Below are 16118 nucleotides of genomic sequence, written 5' to 3'. Positions count from 1 at the left end.
ACGTAGTCGAGCTCAGTCTCCACAAAAACTGCTTGAGTCCTGCCAGGCTGTGGTGACTCGTCCTCAGACAAAAGTCTCAGGCATCCCTTCTACAAAGAGGAGATCTACAAGACGATAGATGTAACAGTGTGACATTGTACGTGGAGCTAGATGGACTGGATGGGTATCTCATATGAGACAGTATTACCGGAAGCAGACTTTCTCAGCTACAAGCTAGATTCATTTAATAGGCCAAATATCGGATATTCTAAGTTAACATGAGATGATCCCCCGTCTGTTCCACAACGCTGCGCCAGCCAGAACGCATATGCCGGTTTGTTGTTGGCCCCCGCCTCCAAACTTCGTGCACAACTTGTATACCTGTCCTCACAGCTTCAATTCCATATACTTCTACTCGCTCGTACCACAATCGAAAGCGTTCTTGGTGCTTAGGCTCAAAGGCCTCAGTGGCACCCATGAACGCTGGCCAAAAAAGCGGAGCAGCAAGTATTTTAGTCTCCTCTTTGAGCTGTTCAATGGCTTCAATGCTATCCAGAATCGCCTGGACATATTGGCGGAGATACCGGTGACTCATCAGTCTCACACTCTGCGAGAAATAGATGATGAGGGCATTGAGAAATGCCCGAGTCTGATGGTAGATGATGGTAGCACTGATGCCATTGGTGGACTCTTCATAACGATGAAGACGCTCATCGAGTGGCCAATCCATGATCTTCTGTTCAAGATCATCACAGATCTGGTTCAAACATTCCGGAATGGATGCCTCTTCCGTACTCATGCGATGGTGGTTCACCTCGTCGATGACCTCGATCGATTCCTTCAAGAGAATCAGAAGGCTCTGCGGTATACCGTATATGCATTCATATGCCGACATCTCTGGCAAGGTACTCTCACCTATCATCGTATCTGCTCCCATGGGAAGCATAGACGAAGGTGTTTCATCGTCCTCAATAAAGAGGTGTTGCGTAGGAAATACGGGCTGCGGACCGAACGTTCTTTGTGAACCCAGTGATGGCGAAAATCTGGAAATTCCGCCTTTTGACCTTCTCGCGGCGGTACTTTCATAAATCACGCGTAGGTAAAGATAGATCCGATGGAGCGATTGAGCCTTGCGAGAGAAAGTGGCCTTCCGAGTATTCATATGACTTATAAGCTTCTCGGCCCCATCCAAATGAACACTGCAAGTACTTGTATCTCCAGACATGACCTGAATAGTCAGACATTAGCATAACTGTGTTAGGATGCAACCATGGAGAACTATTTGAAGTACATTAATTGTGATCATAGAGAGCATAGTGGCAAGAAACTCCTTGTACTTTGGTCTCTTGTCGGCATAAAGATCGGTTTCAACCGCATATTTGAGAAGTCCAATAGCATCACAACGATACCGCGAAGCGATCGTGCACCAATTCTTAGCTTCTTCTTCTCGGCGATGAGATTTATGATCGTTTGATAAACAAAATGCGCTTATAGAAAGCAATGAATATTTTAATGCGTCACGGATTCGCGTGGTGGTACAACCAAAGCTCAGTTCACCGGCAGATTGTAGGACACGGGGTAAGTGGATTGTTTTCCAGGGACTTTTAGAATTGTCAATTACACAGAATAGATTGACTACTCGGTGGCTGTAGTGTCTCATGAGGAGTCGCTCCTGGGATGGAACGACCAGGCTCTCGAGTGTGTTTGTCAGACGGGGAGAGACACTCTGCGTCTCGTTCGAGCGATTGCTCTGGACCCCCTGAGAGAGGATCAACCCGTCTGACTCGAGGGGTTGTGCTTGCGCAATATGGTATGTACGAGCTGGAGAGTTTGAAACATCGCCTGGCGGCCTTTGGACAACAGCCGGGGCCAAATCTTGTTGAGTGAAATCCAAATTCAACGGTTGCCCATGAAGAGTACAAAGACTCCATGCTGCCCCTGCTTCAGAATTATCACTCCATGACTCTGACTGTATAGACACTGACTCCGGCTCAAAGATTAGATCGTACCCATTCCCGGGCTGGCAAACTTCAGTTGCACAAGGAGTTGTAGTATTAAGTTGATCAACACCAGACGAGGTATTTGGTTGAACCCGGAAAACGCCGAAATTCTGGATGTTGGCACTCACATCCTCACTGCGAGGATTGAGAACAGATTCGAGAGAATCAAGATAATGGAGAATGCCATCCACTTGGTCCCAGTCTAGGGCATATTCCAGAGGCTCTAAAATATACGTTAATACAATATATCCCAGAAAAGGCACGCTTCGATTCACATGCAACTCACCTGGAGGCATGAGACGCCTGAGAGATTGGCTTATGGAACCCCCCGGTGGGTCCACCGAGCGAAGGCCTCGCTTGCCTGTGGCTGGTGTGAGCCACTGCAAGCGGGCAGAGTATCCCTCACAGCTAAGTCCTTTTTCATAGCATTGACCACAGCATGGCTTGAGCTCATCGCATTTGATCTTGCGGGTCCGGCAAGTCCAACACCCGGTAAACGTTTTCGTGCGCTTCCTAGATCGAATTGGGGCGGACATGGGGTCGACGCCTCCACCCACCCGCGCATGCGATAATTCGCTGCAAGTTGAATAGACAGATGAGACCAGGTCGGGAATAAAGACACTGAATCTGGATCGTCGGTCCTAGGGCAAGACAAGTCCAATCGAGATGAGGTGAGAGGAAGTTGACACCGTGGGAGACGAATCCACGATGACAGCAACTACGTATACCCCACCGTTATCGAATGGATTAGCTATGAGTATCTGTAAGATCGCCTGGCGACACCGGGGAAGTTGGCGCTCAAGTGAGAGAAGGTCACCGCGTCGGCGTGACTTTCCTCAAGGTGGGACCCACTCGAGACCAATCACAGCCATGCAGGTATGTCTACTTGGATTTCCATCGTGAGACATGCTGATGACATGCAAGCCATTCCGAATACAAGAGTTGATAAATTTTGCCTTATGCTAGCCTCCCTAAATTCAAGACATACGGTAAATCAAATCAACCTCTGTCTCCCGAACGTTTCGAGAACAAAGACAACGCACTTCCATAATTCAATATGACCACAATTACCACTACCCACTCGCTCGAAGAGCAGGGTTCCCCTATTCATGTTACTACAGAGGTTACAGACCAAGCCGCTGGCGCGCACGCATCGCTTGCAACCGGTGGATACGAGTTCCCTGGCATTCCTAAGATCAACGATCTCTACAAGAAGCGACAATGGCAGCTAGAGCACATGGCCGGTGCTTTCCGTGTCTTTGCACGAAAGGGATATACAGAGGGAACCAGTGGCCACATCAGTGTGCGCGATCCGATTGATCCCTCGACATTCTGGATTAACCCGTAAGATTTGAAGTTATTCGATCATACGTGTGAGAGGAATTAACACAGCTGACATTCTTCAGCATGGGAAAGCACTTCGGCATGCTCAAGGCCAGTGACATGGTGCATATTGACGAAGAGGGCCAGGTTATCGGTGGCAACAAAACAGCCATCAATGCGGCTGGCTTCATGATCCACAGCGCCATCCACAAGGCACGACCTGATATCCATGCCGCCTGCCATACGCACTCTCCGGCTGGAAAAGCCTGGGCCACGTTTGGACGGCCGCTCAATATTATCAACCAGGATACCTGTAATTTTTGGGGCACACAGGCCGTCTACAAATCATTTGGCGGCGTTGTTTTGGGTGCAGATGAGAGCGAGCGCATTGCTGAGGCCCTGGGAGATACAGGCCGGGTTATGGTGCTTCAGAACCACGGTCTCTTGACTACTGGCGGTACTGTTGATGAGGCTGCTTACCTGTTCACATTAATGGAGCGATCCTGCGAGGTTCAGATCATGGTTGAGAGCACCGGTATCGCTCAGAACATTATTGGAGATAGAGAAGCTGAATTTACCGCCAAGGTGAATGCTGATCCAGTAAGTTTGCTTTCCAATTCTGGCATGATTTGAGATGAATGGCGCTCTAACACCCAGTGTAGGAGACTCTCTATACCGAATTCCAACCAGACTTTGAATACGAGATCTGGAAGTCCAAGGGCGAATTATGCAAGGGGGAATAGGTTTGACGATTTTCTAGCTCGGAGATTATTTAGATATGATGATCGAAAACAAATGAAGTAATCAATTTTGTCATTCGCCTTTTGACCAGGAGAAAAAGCCATTCAGTCTACTAGGCTACGTTCATGCGTGAAATTGGGATATTATCGTAAATGTTGTGGGAATGATCTTTGAATCTGACATGGGTTTCTCAGATATGTAATTGTTCTATATTCCTTACTGCGAAAAGCATTCTACCGCGTAACACCTATATCTAACAGCGGATTTATTTCGACACTACACTTTCCAACGTCGCAAACTAGAGAGTTTTCATTTAGAGGATCTGCCAATCATATTGCTTTGATTTACCTTGGCCAAGGATTGATTTGGGTACAGACTGGGTAGGCCATAGCGAAAAGGCCCACTATCGGTGTGTCGCCGACATCGCCGAAATCGCCATTGAGATAGAGAAATGTGGGTTTCAATTGGCTTCTTAGTTGTCAGACATATATCTCCTTTAAAGACTATCCCTCCTTGGCTTCAAATATTTGTAGGATTCTTCAGTCCCTTCAAGGTCTCTAATAACCCTCTTATATCCCTTTCCACACCACTTATTCTGAGCTACAATGGCGAACCGGGGAAAGACTCACAATGAGGAGGTCTACTGCATCAAAGACCTCGAGCGATTGGGCTCAGGCAAGATGCAAAAGGCTTATCGTGGTATGTTTGCGATTCAATGCCGGCAATTATTCGATTGAGTTGAACAATTGAAACGGTCAATGGCAGAACTAAAGGAAACAATTAGAATACTACAACGAGGGAGCTATGGACCTCATTACGTATGTTTATATTCTATGTATCCACACATGCGTTTCCTGTCAGACGGCTGATCGATGTCAGACTCCGAGAGAACGAATCAGCCTATGATCGATACATGATCCGTCCTCGCGTACTACGCGATCTTTCACACCTGGACACCAGCACTTCCATCGTCGGGTGCAAGGTAAAGTTTCCCTTCGGATTCTCTCCAACTGCCATGCAAACACTGGCACACCCCGACGGAGAGGAGGGTACATCCAAGGCCTGCGCCAAAAACAATACTCTCATGGGCCTATCAAACTACTCTACCAAGGAGCTGGAAAATGTCATATCACACAGCAAGGGCAACCCTTACGTGATGCAGATGAGTCTTCTCAAGAACAAGAAGGCTATGATCCAAATGATCAAGCGGGCCGAGGGTGAGACTGTGATTCGAGATCAAGCAGAATGTGTTGTCCAACTACTAACTCAAAATCCCAGCCGCTGGCTTCAAGGCACTATTTCTCACCCTTGATGTACCTTACTTGGGCCGACGACTCAATGAGTATCGCAACAAGTTCGCCGTGCCCGAGGGTATGGAATACCCAAATCTTTTCCCGGGCGTTGATGTGACCAATCTCGAGGATGGCGATGAGTCAATGGCCTACGATTCCTCTATTGAATGGCCACAGATTATGCCCTTCTTCCGTCAACATACAAAAATGGAAATCTGGGGCAAAGGAAGTGTGTACTACATAAAACCTCCAGATTCTTCGTCGAAGACATTGATTTACTGACATTGGCTTGTTACCAGTCTATACTGCAGAAGACGCCGAACTCGCCATAAAGTATGGCTTCGACGGAATTGTAATCTCAAATCACGGCGGTCGCCAGCTTGATAGTGTCCCCTCCACCCTCGACGTTCTCCGCGAGATTGTCCCTGTGGCAAAGGGCAAGATTCCCATTGCTGTCGACGGTGGTATCCGACGAGGCACCGATATCTTCAAGGCCCTAGCTCTTGGTGCCGATTTCTGCCTTGCAGGTCGACCGGCTATTTGGGGTTTAGCCGTAAGTGCTTTAGGGAAGATTGAATTTTCGAACAAGTTGATTAACTCCTATCATAGTACAATGGCGAAGAAGGTGTAGACCTTGCTATCAAATTGCTTTACGATGAGTTCAGGACGTGCATGGCGTTAGCAGGGTATGATATCTAACTGAAACTGACGCATCAATTGCGGGTATCATCAGATTGCTAACAATCTTTCTAGTTGCAAGAACGTGTCTGAAATTCGCAAGGAGATGGTCTCGCTACTCCAGCCGGATGGTCGTTTGTTGAAATTATGAAGGGTCGGGAACTATAGGATGTAACATCATGGCGAGAATGAACATATCTCTAGCAGACAATTTCATCAGAGACATGCACCTTTTATTAAACTCTGTATCTGCTCAAGCCAAAACATAAAGAAGTTCAATGATGCTACGTTTTGCACAACAAAACCGTACCTTTGCTATGCAAGGCAGTCTGAGTTGATAAATACGGAAAGCCGAATAGGATCATGATCCGATTTCCTCATACTGCGTGGAGTGAGAAGTACATAAATCCAAAAGGTGAAAGCATTACATCAATAGGATATATCTACTTAGAAAAAAGACAAACGATATTCAAGAAAATATCATGACCAACTTCATCACATTAAATCAAACTAATGAAACAATTATTTATTGGTATGGGTTATCGGCAGTGAACTTAGGCTCCCACAAGCCCTTACTCTCCTTAACCTGAAGTTGCAAACCCTTGAGTATACCATAGACCGTACGAAGAGTAGGCATAGGAACACCCTTAGCCTCACCCTCCCGCAACGGCTCACCAACAATATTCTCAACCTCAAACAGATTCCCTTTCTCAATATCCTGACACATGGATGGCTTGAATGCCGTGTCCAGAGGATCGCCACGAATAACATTCTCAACCAACTCATCAGGGAAGTCGGAGACCCCGTCAGCACGAGCAACAGCCAGAATCTCCTTCATGATAGGGCGGATAAGGTCGTCAATGACATGTGCGCTCATTCGCATGCGTGGTGTATCCATGCGCAATATCGTAGACACGGGGTTGTAGGAGGCGTTGTAAAGTAGCTTGCGCCAGCGGCAGCGACGGACGTCCGCATCGTAGATCAGATCGAGCTTGCCGTGCGGATTGTATATATTAATGTAGCGCTTGGCCGCGTCCTCGGCGACCTGGGCTGGGACTTCCGGGCTAGAAAAGGGGCCGATCTTCTGGTCGTCTGGGTCGTCGTGTAGGATATCGCAGTGTGAGCGTGTGGTTGCGCCGATGAAGGAGACGCTGCTGATGATTGGGTTGGTGGGGAAGCGGGGGATGATGGGCTTCTCGATGTTGATGCCGTTCTGGGAGAGAACAATGGCGGTTTTACCTGGGGTCACTGCGGGTGCGATGATGTCGGCGACGGTTGGCGAGACGTCGGGGATATTCTTGGTTGTTACAAGGATGAAATCGAATGGTGGGAGATTCTCCTTGACGACATCGGGGATGGTTTTGCAGACTTTTGGTGATAGGTTAGAATCCTGAATTTTTGTATTTGGGATATGCGCGAGAACTTACTGTTGGTAGGTCGGAATTTAATACCATTGCCATATTGCACGGAATCGATGTTCACGCCGTTCGCCTTCACAGCTTCGTAGTTGGATCTCATAACGGCTGTGACCTCGGCTTTGCCACCCTGCTCGAGCGCATAGGCTGACATAGTACCGACACCACCGGTGCCGACGATGAGGACTCTTGCCTTTTGCTCGGACATTTCTGTGATAGTGATAGGACGGTGGGGAGGAGCGATAAAGAAGAGGGTTAAAGGCAAGTGGGTAGGTCTTTTGGAGGCTTTAAAACAACGAACAAAGCTCATTGAGACATTTAATATGAGAGCCTACGAATATAAGAGCTCTAGATTTCCAAGTCAACGCGGGCTTATTATACGATAGGAAGATCATCGCGAATGGGAAAAAGATAGAGCCACCCCACTAAGATGGAGATCCACTTTCTTCAAAATAGGCATCTCACAGCGGAAGTCTGTGACGTCGATCTGTAGGACTTGAGTAAAGGTTGGAGTTATCTCCGAAGAATGCAGGAAAGACTATCTCAGTTCGTAAGGAAGAATATGAATGTTTTATAGTCGGCACGCCTCGTGAGCTCAATTGTTGATCTTAGCTGAGATATCTACAACATAGAATTGAGAGGAGAGTAATGGCATACATGATTCTAGTAATTTTGTGATACTAAAAAAAGACCGTATGTACAGCGTAAGCGTAGCATAAAGTATGGCGAACAGTGGCCTCTATAGACGTGAAACAATACCAGCGTTGAGTGTCTTCACAACCTCAGCGGCGGCCCGCTCTCCGCTACGAATAGCCCCTTCCATATAGCCCTTCCACTCACCAGCAGTCTCGGTGCCCGCGAAGTGCAAGTTACCAGAGCTTTCACGCAACGCATCCGGGCCCAGAGTATCGAGGACACCGGGAGTCAGAGCTGTGCACGGACAGCCCCAGCCGGCCCACTCATCGTTCACCCACTCGTATGCAGTCAACTGGATGAATTCTTTATCGAGGTTCCCAACTCCAAAAAGCTTTCCAAGTTGTTGCAGCAAGCTCTGTTCCCGTTCCTTTTGGGGCAGCGCAGACCAAGCTCGGCCAGGATCACTGGCCATGAAGCAAGTGAGGACATACTTCTTATCTTCAGGGCTACAGCTGTCTCGTACAACGCTAGCAGGTCCAACAAACGACTGAGCTAAGCCACAGAAGCCAGCCTTGATCCAGAAGGGAGAGCGGAACTCCATCATGGCCTTGGTGTAGTACCCATAGGTAGTGGACTCAATCCATGCTTGCTTCGCCGGAGGGAGCTTGGGGTGGAATGAGATGGTTTTCATAGCAGGACTAGGTGTAGTGATGATGACTTTGCGGGCGCCGTAAACTAGACCCCCCGCTTGAACCTTCACTGACTTGTCGGCGTTCTGGATAACCGAGTGCACAGGACTGGAGAGTCGAATAGTTCCCTCCGGAAGGGATGATGCCAATCCCAAAGAGAAGACCTGAGTACCCTGTCGAATGCGGAGGTATTGCCCGCCGTCTTTACGATCGGACCGCATCTGTAATAAACCACCTCCAGACTTGCAATAGTTGAGGAAATAAAGTGCTGAAACATCTCGCGGATCCTGGCCAAGCATTGCTCGAGTCCAGACCATTCCAGTGGCAATAGCTACCTCGCTCGCCCCACGGGACCGCAGGTAGGTCTCAAATGTGATAGAATCCAAGCTAGTGTCTTGAGGCCTCCAAGTGTCGAGAGCTTGACAATCAGCCTCGCACAGATCACGGATCTCCGTCAGGTGGGCCTGGGTAGCTTTATCAAACTAGAGAAACAATGTCAGCTTGATCCATCTATTAAATATTGATAATAGGAACCTTACGTTAGGCATATCTCCGTAGACGAATGGAGTGCAGTTGCCATCAAAGTCCTGCAGAGCTACATTGCCCTGGGTGTTCTGCACAATGACCTCCGCGCCGTAACGCTTCGCCAGAGCATAGACCTTGCTCTGGTTAGTGTCATTGATCCAGCCAGCACCCAAGTCAATGACACCGCCACCATTAAGGGGTGAGCTCCAAGTCTTGCCGCCGACACGATCGCGCGCTTCAAGAATGACGCAAGACAAGCCCGCGCGCAAGATATCATGTGCAGCGGAGAGACCGGCAAGACCAGCGCCAATGATTATAACATCGGTATTCTCATTGGCGGCAGGGATGACAGGAGGAATAGAAGGCTCTGGGAGGGCGATTGTAGCGTCGATCTCGAAGAGCCATGACGAAACCGCAAGTTTGGGAACGGGGATCAGAGTGATGGCCGGTCGGTGGCCATTAAGAAATCGTTGGATGTGCCGGGTGTGCTTGCGATTGGCTGCATCATAATCGACAATGAAGAGTTGCAGCTTCACAATGTTCTCAATTGAAGACCCAGCAGCGATGATAATCTTGCGCAGGTTGAGCAGGGCTAGATGAATTTGCGACTCATAGTCAGCTGGCACAAGGCCATCCTTTGTGTTTCCGGGCTGTCCAGAGACATGTATGAGTTTGCCAATGGGTGCAACTGTTGCTGGTGCATAATATGCAGTGGCAGTGTTGGACAGATCGACGGTCTCTACAAGCTTCGGCATCTCAGGAGATGTAACTATTGGGCTTGATGAAAGAAAGTGACAGGTGAAAATTGTTGGGATATATACTGCAGAGATAAGGTGACAGACCCAGGTCAGCTATCACCGCTCAGCTTCACCAATGTTGTCGATCCCAACATGTCCTCATGAGGCCCTAAAAGGAAGGAGATTCCAGAGAGGAGGGGTCAATTAGCCATATCACATTTTACTCGCCAAGGAGGGAAGATGCTGGGGGATCTTCTCTGTGGCCTTCGGAGTCGTGCGCTGTCACCTACCAAGGAAATCTTTTGACTTCGGAATGATCACCGAACCTCCAGAATCCCTATAATTTGACGGCTTCATAAGGGATATAATTGAAGAGAGAATTATTCGAAGCTTTTAGTTATTTGTGATATTCTACTTTACAACTATAGTATTGCGTGACTTCATAATGGCTACAAACATCGTACTGAAGGATCCGTCCCTGCTGATTGGTCAAAACTACATTGACGGGAAATGGGTCGACGCAGCGTCTGGAAAGCGATTCAATGTGACAGGTGAGATGGATAGCAATGACTTTGGTTACAGCTCATCACTTACCAATGTGTCGCGAGCATAGACCCTGCCAGCGGCAAACTCATCGGATCTTGTCCAGAATCGGACACCAGCGATGCACAAAGGGCAATTGAATCAGCGGCAGCGGCACTTCCAGCCTGGCGCTCTCGAACCGGCCGAAACCGCAGTCGACTTTTACGTCGGTGGTATGAGTTGGTAATGGAGAACCAGGAGGATTTGGCTACATTGATCACCTGGGAAAATGGCAAGGCTAAACCAGATGCTGCTGGTGAGGTTCTCTTTGCATCCAGCTTCCTAGAGTGGTTCGCAGAAGAGGCGGCGCGGATCTATGGCGATGTGATTCCACACAGTCAGCCAAGTTTCCGAGTTTCTGTTCTGAAGGAACCCATTGGTGTCTGCGGTCTTATCACGCCGTGAGTCCACCTTACATCTTGGACCTCCCTTGCAATGATTCTATTAGTGGACGGCTGACCCTTCGAAGCTGGAACTTCCCTGCTGCTATGATAACTAGAAAATTGGGCCCTGCATTGGCGGCTGGCTGTACAGTTGTCGTCAAGACCGCAGGCGAAACCCCGTTCACAGCCAATGCCTTGCTCAAGCTAGGCGAGCGGGCAGGAATCCCTCCAGGTGTGATCAACAGCGTGACTGCATTGGAGAACACGCCGGAAATTGGCCAGGCTCTGTGCTCCTCGAACACTGTACGCAAAATCTCCTTCACCGGATCCACTCGGGTCGGAAGGCTGCTCATGCAACAATCGAGCAACTCTTTGAAGAAGCTTGGCCTTGAGCTTGGTGGTAATGCTCCTTTCATTGTCTTTGAGGATGCCGACCTCTCGCTGGCTGTAGCTGCAGCAATTGGTAGCAAGTTCAAGTCCTCTGGGCAGACATGCGTGTGCTCCAACCGGATATTTGTCCAGGAGAGCATTTACGATGATTTTATCAAAATGTTCAAGAGCGCAGTGAGCCAGTTCCAAGTCGGTAATGGCTTTGATGCGAAGACCACTCATGGCCCTCTAGTCACTCCCGCGGCAGCGGAAAGAGTTGCCGGCCTTGTGGATGATGCCGTGAAGCGCGGTGCAAAGGTGGAGCTTGGTGGAAAGAGGAGGCCTGATCTGGGTATGTCATATATTACATGCTTTGTATATCCATGCCCACTGACCGGATGATTTCTTCTTAGGTCCAAACTTTTTCGAGCCTACTATCCTCACCAACATGAGCCCCGATATGTCTGTGGCCAACGAAGAAATCTTCGGTCCCGTCGCTCCCATTTTCTCCTTCAAGACGGAAGATGAGGTTGTTGCTGCGTCCAACGCATGTGACGTGGGCTTAGCATCATATATCTTTACGCAAGATATTACACGTGCTAATCGAGTTTCGGAACTCTTGCAATTTGGCATGGTGGCCATCAACACAGGGGCGGTTTCTGATGCCTCCAGTCCGTGAGTGCCCCGTTGCCTAATCCCCTTCGATTCTCTTGCTTTGAATTCTCTTTTAACAATGTATAGGTTTGGTGGAATCAAACAATCTGGAATGGGCCGTGAAGGAAGCAAATACGGCATTGATGATTATCTCCAGACTAAAACTGTTGTCACCGGAAACGTCAACGTAGTGCATAAATCTCTTCTGTAGACTATCTACCGGTCTTGGCAGAGAAATGTTTTTGGTCTGACTAAACCTCAATAATTGCTGGGCAACATCTCTGAAATAATCAAGGCAGCTATTGCTTTCGGTAGAATTATTCACAGCAAATCCTAAGATGAAAGAGGTTCAGGACTTTCACAAGATATAGGGATAGAACTATTGGACAAATATGCCGTTCATGTCTGAGTAACATTCAAACTTGTAGACTCTAATCGTATGCCATACACAGGCTCCAGCCTTTTTAAAAAGTGAGACGACCAAATTTGGAATCTTCGAAGCTGAGCTCTGACAAATATCAATTTCTCAATTGGTAGAAAGCGTCAATTGTTATCTGCCCAGTCTAAACACGCGAATCTTCTAAACACAATTTCGATTTAGTTTACCATATGCGTTTAGGGAACGAGACAAGAGTCTATCTCAAGTTGTGATTCAACAGTGTTTGCCGATTGGTCACGCTGTAAGATTCCCAATTGAGAATCCCCGATAAGCCTGACGTCTGGGGTTTCTAACAGAAATAGGAACATTAATATGTCACTATCATGGCGTCTCTGGCTGAGGAAGGGTCCACTATGCGAGACATGGGGGTGTGGAAATAGAAATATTTGGAGATACGAAGGCTCCTCCATGACTTCCCAACGTTTAGGGGCCAGGTGGCAGTCAATGTTCCTTCGGCGTGCCCTTCCACTTCGACATTGAATTTATGATGCAATCGTTGAATTCGGTATGGAGAAAGTTGGTGTTTTAATATCTACAAACTGTGACTCCGGATGGGATATAAATTGACACTTTCTGTATACTTGATCAAAGCAAAAATTTCATCATGTCTTCAACAAAAATTGCTGTGTTAAGCCAAAACGCTCCAGCTCCTAGTCCTCTGATGTCCCAAGGTATTATCTGCAATGGGATGATTTATTGTTCTGGGAGTCTCGGCCTTGACCCGAAGACAGGGAAGTTTATCAGTGGCGATGCCGCAGATCGAACAGTGCGTTAAGTGACGAGGATGTCATGGATCGGTTATCTAAGCTTTCGAAAATAGGTTCAAGCTCTTCGAAATCTCGAGCAAGTTCTCATTAGTGGTGGCAGTGACCTGAGCAAGGTTGTCAAAGTCACAATCTTCATTTCCAGCATGGATCACTATCCCAAGGTCAATGAGGGATATGCAAAGGTGTTCACTCACGACGTGAAGCCGGTAAGTTTCTTCCTAGATAAGGCGGGAGTATAAAGTCATTGACCGCTATTTCTAAAGTGTCGCACATGTGTTGGGGTTGCTAGCCTTCCTTTAGATGCTGAGGTCGAGATTGAGGTCATTGCATCAGTCTAGTTGGATAGTCCGCACCCATAGAGCAACCCGAAAGGGTTGTTGAACATGTTTGCTGGAAGCTTGAGAGATGTTTATGTATATCATGAGATATGTCCTTCAATTGAGTAGTTCTAATTGAGCAAACCTAGCGAGATATATGAACTAAGCACCTTGTTCTGCGTAGTGCAACAAGGTGATAGCTATAGCTGTACAAGCGGGCTTGCTGAGCATCGCTGTGTATCTGAGCTGTTTGTACTCCAAGATTACTTTGTCTCTCTTCACCGCTGTAGCCCGGATTCATGTTATCCCCCAGCCAGTTAAAAGCCATACATTGCCTATCCGACATATAGGCATTCTCTCAGACAAAGGGTAGATTTAGGAACATAATGATAACACATAGATCGAGAAGTTTCTCCTGGATGACGGTATAAGGCAGTCCATAGCGAAATACAATCAGATCATTGACCAATCCTTTACCCTATCCAGACCTCCACAACTGCCTATCTCTACTGTTCATGTCTCCAGGCATATCTGGGGTAGTGGGGCCGCTGAGTAGGGTTTCAGGCCAGGACTCTTATCTCGCCTATACTTTCCTCCCGAATTCCAATCTTTGTACGCATCTTATTGGTCAATAGTAGCCCCGGGGGTGGTTACCATGTGCCCCGGTTTATTATTGATATAAAGGACTGAATCCACTCGTATAGAAGGCCCCCATCATTGCCCGTTGAGCCCTTTGAACTCGGGATATCATTTTATATTTATCATGGCGGAAAAGCAGGATAAGATCCATGACATTGAGGCATCAGTGCCAATGACTCATGTGCCTTCACAGCCGGGCGAGATCCTCAAGGGAGACAATGTCACTCATGATGCAGTCTTTGGCCTGGTCACCGAAGATGGACCTAATTATCGCGATGTGAGTTTATCTCCGGTCCCATCTTAAGCGTTACACTAACAAGAATAGGTCAGTTGGTTGGGAACTGTCGCTTTGATGATGAAGACCCAGATCGGCTTAGGCGTTCTTTCTATTCCTTCTATCTTTGACACACTGGGGATGATTCCAGGTGTCATTCTGCTTTGCATTGTTGCAGCAATTGCCACATGGACAAGCTATATAGTCGGTGTCTTCAAGATCCGGCATCCTGAAGTTTATGGCATTGATGATGCTGGTGGCTTAATGTTCGGTCGAATTGGCCGAGAAATCTTTGGTCTTGGATTTTGTCTTTGTGAGTGATCCCCTTGTCTGTGTATGTCTTTTTGAAGCTGACCCTGTTCCAAAGACTGGATTTTTGTTGCAGGATCGGGCATACTTGGCATTTCTATCAGTTTAAATGCCATCTCGAACCATGGAACATGTACTGCTGCTTTTGTTGGTGTTGCCGCCGTCATTGGATTCTCACTCGCCAGCATTCGAACCCTTGGCAAAATCACTTGGATCGCGTGGGTTGGTTTGATTTGCATCCTTGCTGCCGGTTGGTCGCTCTGGACTCCTTATCCCGGTTTCATGACTAACTAATGGGTGACGTCTTGTAGTTCTGATTGTCACTGTCAGCGTTGGCATTCAGGATCGACCATCCTCTGCGCCCCAGGAGGGCCCTTGGTCTTCAGATTTCAAGATAACCAACTCACCAACATTCGCACAAGGAGTTGCTGCCATCTCATCACTAATCTTCGCATGCTCCGCTACACCCGCCTACTTTGCTATCGCCGCCGAAATGCGTGACCCGCGTCTTTTTACCCGATCGCTCGTAGTTAGCCAGGTTGGGTCAACTCTGATATATCTCGTTATCGGCGTCGTGGTATACTATTACTGCGGGTCTGATGTGGCTTCTCCTGCCCTGGGCTCTGCCGGTCCACTTATCAAGAGGATCTCTTATGGAATCGCTTTACCCGGTCTTATTGCATCCACCACTATTGTTCTACATGTAAGTGACCACAAGGTCTCTCACATACTGTCTTTCAAACTAACACTTCCAAGCTTCCAAGCAAATACGCCTTCGTTCGCATTTTACGAAACTCAGACCATCTGACCTCGAACAGTTTGATCCATTGGGGGACCTGGCTCAGCTGCACATTGACTTCGACAGTCGTAGCCTACCTCATTGCCAGTGGTATTCCGTTTTTCAACAGTCTTGTCTCCCTCATTGGCGCGTGTCTAGGTGCTTCGTTGGCTTACCAGCCCACCGGCTGTATGTGGTTTTACGATAATTGGAAAAGCACTGACCGAACTTGGAGATGGAAGTGCATGGCTTGCTGGAGTGTCTTTGTTATTTTGATCGGAACATTCATGACCGTGGCTGGCACTTATGGCTCGGTTGTTAGTATCATTGACTCACTTAAAGCTGGTGGCTCGAAGCCATGGACTTGTGCGGATAATTCCAACTCTTGAGGGATATATCTCGGTATTCCGATATTTCAGATGAATTCTACTGTTACACTCTTTCCGTACACAAGGCATGAAAATGTAGGCTGAACTTAACAGATCATACAAAGGGGACCGATGCAAACACTGGGCTTTCTAACATATTGCCTTTTAGAGTCGCCGTACGACCCCAGATATGATGAGAATGGTGCCCTGAGAAATGCATACCA

The 16118-nt window shown here is 47.8% G+C and overlaps 8 protein-coding genes across 8 annotated transcripts; 5 read left to right on the top strand and 3 right to left on the bottom strand.

The window, feature by feature from the left end:
• Nucleotides 1-247: 247 nt before the first annotated feature.
• On the bottom strand, nucleotides 248-2515 carry N7500_003641 (Zn(II)2Cys6 transcription factor; the record flags this gene model as incomplete). Its single annotated transcript, XM_056674787.1, has 3 exons — nucleotides 248-1207; nucleotides 1271-2202; nucleotides 2266-2515. 3 exons carry the CDS (start codon nucleotides 2513-2515, stop codon nucleotides 248-250), a joined length of 2142 nt encoding a protein of 713 aa, XP_056535312.1.
• A 521-nt stretch (nucleotides 2516-3036) lies between these two features.
• Nucleotides 3037-4045, top strand: N7500_003640 (Class II aldolase/adducin N-terminal; the record flags this gene model as incomplete). The annotated part of the gene is made up of 3 exons (XM_056674786.1): nucleotides 3037-3323; nucleotides 3386-3902; nucleotides 3965-4045. The coding sequence occupies 3 exons, from the start codon at nucleotides 3037-3039 to the stop codon at nucleotides 4043-4045; spliced, it is 885 nt and encodes a 294-aa protein (XP_056535311.1).
• A 603-nt stretch (nucleotides 4046-4648) lies between these two features.
• Nucleotides 4649-6164, top strand: N7500_003639 (alpha-hydroxy acid oxidase; the record flags this gene model as incomplete). Its single annotated transcript, XM_056674785.1, has 7 exons — nucleotides 4649-4742; nucleotides 4828-4861; nucleotides 4923-5260; nucleotides 5322-5564; nucleotides 5635-5888; nucleotides 5945-6021; nucleotides 6089-6164. The coding sequence occupies 7 exons, from the start codon at nucleotides 4649-4651 to the stop codon at nucleotides 6162-6164; spliced, it is 1116 nt and encodes a 371-aa protein (XP_056535310.1).
• A 375-nt stretch (nucleotides 6165-6539) lies between these two features.
• Nucleotides 6540-7636, bottom strand: N7500_003638 (ketopantoate reductase family protein; the record flags this gene model as incomplete). The annotated part of the gene is made up of 2 exons (XM_056674784.1): nucleotides 6540-7381; nucleotides 7441-7636. 2 exons carry the CDS (start codon nucleotides 7634-7636, stop codon nucleotides 6540-6542), a joined length of 1038 nt encoding a protein of 345 aa, XP_056535309.1.
• A 531-nt stretch (nucleotides 7637-8167) lies between these two features.
• Nucleotides 8168-10033, bottom strand: N7500_003637 (putative flavin-containing amine oxidase; the record flags this gene model as incomplete). The annotated part of the gene is made up of 2 exons (XM_056674783.1): nucleotides 8168-9235; nucleotides 9293-10033. The coding sequence occupies 2 exons, from the start codon at nucleotides 10031-10033 to the stop codon at nucleotides 8168-8170; spliced, it is 1809 nt and encodes a 602-aa protein (XP_056535308.1).
• A 427-nt stretch (nucleotides 10034-10460) lies between these two features.
• N7500_003636 (NAD-dependent succinate-semialdehyde dehydrogenase) lies at nucleotides 10461-12214 on the top strand (the record flags this gene model as incomplete). The annotated part of the gene is made up of 5 exons (XM_056674782.1): nucleotides 10461-10566; nucleotides 10629-10998; nucleotides 11046-11701; nucleotides 11763-12024; nucleotides 12091-12214. The coding sequence occupies 5 exons, from the start codon at nucleotides 10461-10463 to the stop codon at nucleotides 12212-12214; spliced, it is 1518 nt and encodes a 505-aa protein (XP_056535307.1).
• An 832-nt stretch (nucleotides 12215-13046) lies between these two features.
• On the top strand, nucleotides 13047-13547 carry N7500_003635 (RidA family protein; the record flags this gene model as incomplete). The annotated part of the gene is made up of 3 exons (XM_056674781.1): nucleotides 13047-13208; nucleotides 13263-13415; nucleotides 13473-13547. The coding sequence occupies 3 exons, from the start codon at nucleotides 13047-13049 to the stop codon at nucleotides 13545-13547; spliced, it is 390 nt and encodes a 129-aa protein (XP_056535306.1).
• Nucleotides 13548-14289: 742 nt separating this feature from the next.
• N7500_003634 (uncharacterized protein) lies at nucleotides 14290-15915 on the top strand (the record flags this gene model as incomplete). Its single annotated transcript, XM_056674780.1, has 5 exons — nucleotides 14290-14442; nucleotides 14491-14752; nucleotides 14807-14998; nucleotides 15060-15451; nucleotides 15505-15915. 5 exons carry the CDS (start codon nucleotides 14290-14292, stop codon nucleotides 15913-15915), a joined length of 1410 nt encoding a protein of 469 aa, XP_056535305.1.
• Between the last annotated feature and the right edge of the window lie 203 nt (nucleotides 15916-16118).

The sequence above is a fragment of the Penicillium coprophilum genome (genome assembly GCF_028826855.1).
Source record: "Penicillium coprophilum strain IBT 35676 chromosome Unknown utg000002l_segment0_segment1, whole genome shotgun sequence".
Lineage (NCBI taxonomy): Eukaryota > Fungi > Ascomycota > Eurotiomycetes > Eurotiales > Aspergillaceae > Penicillium > Penicillium coprophilum.
The sequence above is the reverse complement of the archived record's forward strand: the minus strand, read 5'-3'. Positions and strand labels throughout refer to the sequence as shown.